Here is a 7,741-nt window from a genome sequence, read left to right as displayed (position 1 = left end):
CTCTCTCTCTTTTTAGCTCCTATAAAGTGAACTGTGCAGCACAGTCTATACTGCCATGCCATGCGGCGGAGCCCTGCTGCTGCTGGTGTAGGAAAAAGAGAAGGAGAGAGAGAGAAAAAAGAAGTCGCTCGGACAAGGTTGTTTCCCTTTCTTTATTCTTTTTCTTCAATTTTTTTGACAGCAGAGCAAGGCTCCGGCGTATATACCAGGCGCAAACGCAGGTACGTTTGAGAGAGATACCACGAGAGCCCCACAACCACCATTATATTATCCCTCCCATTCTTTTCCACATACAAACACACACACAAAAAAGTGAAGGAGATGTGTAAAAAAAAGGCGTGGTCCCTTGGAAACGGCAGCAGCAGGCGCGTAGGCTATTGTTTGTCACAGCACAATTATTTGGTTGTGTCTTTATCATCGGGAAAACGGGGGCTGCCAAAATGATGCAGAGTCTCATGCGTGTGTTGTGTGGTTCCAATTATTTATCATATCTCGGATATATATTTTGATTCTTTTTAGAACTATCTTATATCTCTAGCGACCCTCGTTATTATCTTTTGGTGGGGGGGTTTTGACATTCCTGCCATTGTGCGGCTGCTGGTCCCGCAGCAGAAATTCTAGCGAGTTGGAAAATTGGACAGATCTTTTGCATCTGCTGATTATTTTCATACGATTGGACTCCCCAAACATGACACCCGTTTTTTGTTACTCCTTTTTTGCCATATGCGTATGCAGAAAAGCCAATTATTTGATTTCATGCAGCGATGAATATTCAGACGCTCAATCAAAAAAGTATCGGTCCAATACGCACAAAGAAAGAAGAAAAAACCAACTTTTTGGTTTTGTTTTTGCGAAATCTGATGAAGGGAAACTGGTTTTGATTGGAGAGGGTCTTTTCAAAGTCGCCATCGACATATCTCCACTCACTCTCCAAACTCTTTTGTTTCGCTTTGATTTTCTTTCTTAATAAATCGTCTTATGCAAATGAGGTCAATGATGTGACGTCACTTTCCTTGAAAACGTCCGACACTCTCACGTAATATATCCAATCTGTAATCTCACCTAAATTTTATTTGATTCGAGAGCTGTGTGTGTGTGTGTCACCCCCGTCCTAATGATGACGAACGGCCCTTTTTTTCCAGCAGCTTCTGTCTAAGCTGGCCGATGATTTATCCAAGTGGCTCATTTGCTGTACACCCAAATTGCCAGCGACACAACAATGTGTAACGTGTCGCTTTTGATTCGAAATTGCGTCAGCTGATTTGTTGGGGTTGCAGAGTACACCCACATTTTCTGGGAACTTTGAACTTTTGCCATCCAAGAAAAGAACGTGAAAAAAAATCAAGCATTTCCCAAGGATGGATGACGTCAGTTGACGTGTGGTGTAATGGTAATAATATCGACATTATGCTCACGTTGATCCCTCTTTTTCTCGCATGTACATATATATACACGTAGTGCCTCTCCTTTCGATGTCGTGATGATGAGAAAACGAGATCTGCGCTCGGGTGTTTGCTTCGCTCCGGCGCGGCGGAGGAATATAATTACAGCCGAAAAAGAATTGGATAGAAAAGAAAAGAAAAGAAAAAAAAGGAAAACCAGACACGAATTTTTGGGTTTTGGAGCCGCTGGAATGGGGAAAGGAGAATTTGCTTTTTATTTGGAGGGAAAAGAAAAAAAAGGCAAGGTCAAGGCGTGTCTCTTTGAAAAAAAAAAAAGTGAGTAGACGTCAAGTACGAATATATCTAGAAAATAAAAACAAAAGCCCAGCAAAGGAGCCAATCACCATAAAAATCGGTCGACAACTCTAACCGAAAAAGACGAGAGATTGGAAGAGAGTTGGACCCTGTTTACTGTGACCTATGGCCTTGTCTTCTTCTTCTTCTTTAAAGAGAGAGAGAGAACAACATATCAGCGTAGTACAATCAGAGAGAAACGATCTGCCGGTTATTTGGAAGATTTTTGCGGTCGCCTTGTCAAGGTTTCCCTTCTCTCTTTCGGATTAGAGAGAGAGAGACGAGAGAGACGAGATTTCGGCGGTTATTTCTCGGTACATGTACAAACATCAGTCAAATGGAGAAACATCGGGTTAAATTGTGGACGGTGGTGGTGGGGGTGGTCGGAGATAATCAGTGCCCAATCAACGCCACCAGATGGGTAAAAGGCACCACGCAAGGAGTTTGGGCGTGGCCCAGGTGGGTGGAGTCGGCACTGAATTACATTTTTTGCTGTTGTTGTTGTTGTTGGCCGAGGTATATATTATAATCGCCGCTTTATTCAAATACAAGCCCCGGCAACCAAATCATCGTCGGTGAGATGAATTCATGTGGGAGTTTCTCCGCACCTCATACAAGAGTATAAATCACACGACGATTGATATCCTTTTCCCCTCCAGGTGGGCTTTGAACCAGATCAACTGCAGAGCTGCAGAGCCTGCGCCAAAAGGTGTCGTGACTGATGATGTGCGATCCCAACCGGTATAGGTGTGCGAGAGGGTGTCCATTTCAGCCGAGTTTTCAACTGAAATTCGAGCGAAACTCCTTGACTCTAATCGAGTTGACTTGATTTAAATTTAGAACGAATTCCGAGTAGATCATTCGTCGCCTATTCGAATATAAGCCATTGAAACGGGAGCAAATGGGCTTTAAATGCACGTAAGACACACAGTCAAGTGTCAACTGTGAGACTGGCGACCCACTTTCAATACGCTAGAATAAAAAAGAAAAAAAAAAGAGCTAACGTATCTGAAACCCGACCGAAAAGCGTGATCCCTTCACCTTTTAGGTTTGTTTAGAGTGTCCATTTGAATAACTCATCGATAAAAATTGGATACATTTCGAAAATTCAAAAGCAAAGAAAGAAGAGGGATTTTCGCGAGTCATTCCCTCCTTATCTTACACCGCCATTTTTATTTAAAAAAAAAATATTTAATTGTTATCATCGGTTTAAAAAAAAATTCAATTGATCAGAGGATTTTTTTTAAAATTTTTTCTGCAGCTGACGGATAATTAATCATGAAATAGATTCCCAACTTAAAAAAGATTACCCCCTCCTACTAAAAAAGCGAGCAAAAGAAAGAGAACCCAAAAGCAGAAGAAGAAGAAGAAGAAAAGAGAGATATTATAAGGCGGGTGTGGGGGTCGACGGAGCGCGGAATTGAGGTCAGGGTCCGGGCCGTCTCTTTCTCTTGTCTCCATCTGTGCTGTTCTCTCTCTCCTCTACTTACCCAGTTGGTGGTTTTATTTATTTCTTCTTCTTCTTAATAATCCAGGAAAAGTTTAGGTGGGAGGGAGAACCCATACACAACAAGAGGATGAGACCAACCATCATTCCGGAATTTCAAGAAAAATGAATCAGAGTGACAATTAATATCCTTTATAAATGTTGGGCTTATTGACGTGGGTGACAATAGTTGGTAAATATATTTCTTTTGAAACCATGAATCACCTGGTCTTATCCGTGACGGAAGCTGCTGATCCGCCCCAACGATGAAAAGTCAGAGACCTTATTGTCTGGGTACAAAATTTTGTAATGGAATTGATATATTGGTTCAGGCCATTGTTATAATCAGACAAGAAGAGCATAGAAGGTGAAAGTCAATCTTTGCTGTTCATGCCGATGAGTTCACCCGGAGACTCGATCGACTCATCGTCGCGCCATGTCCGTCCAATATGCTGGTGAATCGTCACTTTTCTTTTCTTCTAAAAGGTAAACGTGGTGGCGCCAGACATGATTCCGATAGCCATCCGTCACATGCTCTCTTATACACAAGTCCGGGTGAAGGGGAGGAAAAGTTTGAAATTTTTCTCTTTTTTAATATTTTTTTCCCATCCAGATGAGAAGGTAGAAAAATAAATTTCGCTTTTTTTTAAATGGCTGCCCTGTTTGGTCGTGATGAGACGGACCACCTACATGTGTTCATCGAGCCAAAAAGAAAAAATTTAAACTGGAAAAAACGTTCTAAAAAAAAAAAAAAAGATTCGCCACGCCATACAAATTGTGGTTATGGTACACCTCCCTTATATTCTTCCTAAACGAAATTGGGTGTGTATGGCTGGAACGCTCATGTCATCCTTTTATGGTAATTACAAACCCAATTAGTCTTGAGGCTCCGGCAGGATTTCCAATGCAGAAAATAATAGTATGAATACATCCAATAACGAGTGCCAATAAAAACATTTTTGAGTCGAACCGAGAAGCGATTCCAAGGAAAACCTCAATCTAGATAAAAACCGGTCAATAAAATAAAAACCTATACGTTCGGGCGTTTGGCCGATTGCCCATTTACCTTTGTAGCCAAATTTTGACCCGGTTGCAACAGTTTGCAGCACGGTATATGTACCAGTGCTCTGACTAAGGACAGCTGCGTAATATTATATTGCACACATTCCGGATATGTTGTACCAGCAGCAGCCATGAGCTGAGCTGTACTTTCACTCTTCACGTCAGAAAAGTATAAAAATAATTCGCCAAAAAGATTTATTTTCTTCGAATGTTTCTTTTTTTTCAATCGTCAAAACAAACTATTTTGATATCGTTTGGAAGGAAGCCATAGCACGCACTCTGATAATCAGCTTGTCATTTCAAATAGTTTCTTATTTAGAAAAGTGTCCTCTAAAAAGATGAAATGTTGAAACACGAATTCGGCACGACGTGTGATTTCCATCGTGAAAGTATCGAAATGTTACGGATCGATCATCTTCGCCAGGAAATTATCCAACCCTGAAAAAAAAAATATCATGAAAAGATGGAAGGAATTTCAAGAAGAGTGGAGAGAGAAAGGCACTTATTATAATGGCTCGCATTTCAGAAAAAAAAAGCTGCACACGATGGCCATTAACCGCGTGAGCTTGACTCGTAAATTTCCGACTCTATTGGTATGAAACGGCAATTTTCTATTTTCCGTGAGATGAGCGTTTTATCCCTCTCCGGTGTACATTAATATATAACAAAGTGATCCTATTCAGTTGTCAAGCACAAAGGAAGCCTAGGCATATTATAATAAATCCAACGGGCGACATTCCTCGCAGGTTTTTTTTTCTTTAATGGCTAGCACGTGATTATTCACCAAAAATATATATTTTAAAGCAGCGAAACAGATGATGGATTGCAAAAGGTTGTAGCCCTTTTTTTTTTACCTTTTCTAGTTTAATTCTGAAGAGAGAAAAAACGCAAAATAGATTCTTTTTTGAATTGCCGAGCTGCACTTTCTAACCAAAATTTTAATACATTAGTATTGAAACGTCAGAATGTTGTAACTGATCGCGAATTTGTTGATGCTGTGACACATCCTCATCCATCAACAGCAGTGCTGCACTCGTTGCCTTATTTAGAAAATTAGAAATGAAAAAAGAAGAAGAAAGAGAATTTCTTGGAAAGTTGGAAGCGCCCGATTGTTGGATGCTAGCGCATCCGCAGCATGGCGTGGCAATACGCATCGCTGTATACATTTCACATGACATTTCTTATTTTGTCAATTGCGTGCGACCTTTTTTTTTAATTGTTTTGCTTTCTATTGATAGTGACTGTTGTTTTTTTGTGTGTGCAACAATGGATTCTGATAGTTCACCAACTAAGAAAGGAAGTAAAAGCCGTGGAAGAGGCCGTGGGACATCGACTACAGCGTCAAGTCGAGGCCGGTCGAGGGGCAGAGGCCGGGGAAAACGAGCAGTCAAGGTATTAATATTTTGTTTGCAATCAAGAAGTTTTCTCCTCACTAATTTTGATTGTTGCTTCTATTTTGGGTTTTTTCTTAGCTAATACTCAGTGATGATGAAGAATCTGAAGGTGAAGAGCAGGCATCTCCAAACAAAAGTGTTGATACCGAAAATGAGAAACCTGTGGCTTGCAGTCCCGAACTCATTATCAAACACCCAGAATGTAAAATCAAAATCCTAAACATGCTGTAGTTCATTTTTTTCAGTGTTTTTACAAAATCTTGTTTTAGTTGATTTGGAGGCTGACATATCCCAGCTGCAGGCACCTACTTTCACAACTATAAATAGAGGACCTCCGGAACCCATGCTCCACCTGACCTGGAACTTGCCAGTGAATTTAATTGGAGAAAAGGTTCTCAATCCAATGATTCACTGCTGTGACAAGTGTTTGAAGCCTATTCTCATCTATGGTCGCCTTGTAAGTTATATTGAAGAAAAAAAGTAAAAATTCTAACAAAACATTTGATGTTAATACACATTTTGTATAGATTCCCTGCAAACATGTGTTTTGCCTAGGTTGTGGAAAGCAAGAAGAGCATCAACCCTGTCCTAGGTGTCGCGAAAGAGTGGCTCGAGTGGAACAGACTAGCCTTGGTCAAGTGTTTATGTGCACACATGGTGGATCGCGTTACGGAAATGATGGCTGCCGCCGAACTTATTTATCGCAACGTGATTTACAAGCCCACATAAATCACCGACATCTTCGCCTACCGATGGAGAAGGAGCCGCAGAAAATCAGCACCGTCCCCCTGTCCAGCTCTCGTGGTTCCCAGCACATGCCTCTCCTGCACAGCCGCTCCAACTTGGTGTCTGTGCACATTCAAGATCCCACGACGGGTCTCTCGAGCAACAACAGCGGGAATGCGGGAAGTTACTACAACAGTATAGCCCCACCCACGAGTGCCGGATACAGTTACTCTTATAGTTCACAAACTGGCCATTACAGCACGACGCCTAGTTACTACGCAAACTATCAGCAACCCGCACCACCACCTCCTCCACCGCCGCCTCCGCCTCAACAGCAACAACATCAGTACGATGTTGGCAATCAATCGTACGCAAGCAATCAGTGGTCCACATCCACCAATCAATCCTTCTATCGGTGAAATGAAAAAAAGTGAAAAGAAAAAAATGTCCACAACCAACGAGAAAGCAACGGACAGCAACATCAATCCTTAGCCAAACCCTGTTAAAATGAATCGTAAACCTTCTTTACACTGTCAATGTAAAAAAAATTGTAATACAATGACACTGACATAACTATATCTGTTGCAGTTTCTTTTTGTCATAATTAAAAGACAATCCAGAGATGGACTGAAGGGATAGAGGAGAAAAAAACGGACAGTATTTACAAGAAATATTGGACGAAATTCAATGCACTAAGCTATGCTCGGCTTAGAAGTGGATGGATCTATTTCAACAGCAACAGTGAGAGGTTCGACCGGATTGGATGCTGGAGATGATTGATCTCCAGCCTGCACTTCGGTCTTTGGCCGGGAATCGTCGTCCAAACTAGGCCAGGACGATCCTGAATCTGCCTGCTGACTCAGACGTTCACTCAAAGCTTTGAGAGCGATTTGCCTAAACAATACACAACAATAAATCAATAAAATTCTAGCAAAAGGTTGGTAAAAGAAATATGTATACCTCCGACGTTCAGCGTCGTGCGTATCAGTTCCCGGAAGACTAATCGTTATCGCTGTGGGTGCACCCACATCGTATTTCCTTACAGGCTTCCGGCAAACTTTTATCCCGACTAGCAGGTTGTACACAAATTTGGAGCAAATTTCAATTGGGGGTTGCATGACTGTTGGGAAAAAGCTGTAAAAACCAAACATGAGCTGTTAAAGCTGTAATTTCATGCATTAGGTATTTAGGTGTCATATTACCTTGCAAAAGTGAAATTATCTGCCATATCACCTCTTGTGCCATTGCTATGTCTTTGATAAAATCTGAGATACAACCACCCAATGACCACTCCAGTAGTGTACATAGTGGGATATGCTCCTTCTAGCAAGCCAACT

At 41.4% G+C, this 7,741-nt stretch overlaps 1 protein-coding gene and 1 long non-coding RNA gene across 2 annotated transcripts; one reads left to right on the top strand and one right to left on the bottom strand.

The window, feature by feature from the left end:
* Positions 1 to 2,946: 2,946 nt before the first annotated feature.
* On the bottom strand, positions 2,947 to 5,198 carry LOC124320718. The gene is made up of 3 exons (XR_006914023.1): positions 4,289 to 5,198; positions 3,995 to 4,221; positions 2,947 to 3,908 (listed from the first exon to the last, which is right to left on the bottom strand). It is a non-coding gene; the product is annotated as an uncharacterized LOC124320718 (long non-coding RNA).
* A 184-nt stretch (positions 5,199 to 5,382) lies between these two features.
* LOC124320705 (E3 ubiquitin-protein ligase Hakai-like) lies at positions 5,383 to 6,980 on the top strand. The gene is made up of 4 exons (XM_046783574.1): positions 5,383 to 5,676; positions 5,757 to 5,880; positions 5,948 to 6,135; positions 6,206 to 6,980. The coding sequence occupies exons 1-4, from the start codon at positions 5,401 to 5,403 to the stop codon at positions 6,821 to 6,823; spliced, it is 1,206 nt and encodes a 401-aa protein (XP_046639530.1). The 5' UTR covers positions 5,383 to 5,400; the 3' UTR covers positions 6,824 to 6,980.
* Positions 6,981 to 7,741: the final 761 nt, after the last annotated feature.

Source organism: Daphnia pulicaria, chromosome 1 (assembly GCF_021234035.1).
Source record: "Daphnia pulicaria isolate SC F1-1A chromosome 1, SC_F0-13Bv2, whole genome shotgun sequence".
Taxonomy (NCBI): Eukaryota; Metazoa; Arthropoda; class Branchiopoda; order Diplostraca; family Daphniidae; genus Daphnia; species Daphnia pulicaria.
This window is presented reverse-complemented; position numbering and strand designations above follow the sequence as displayed.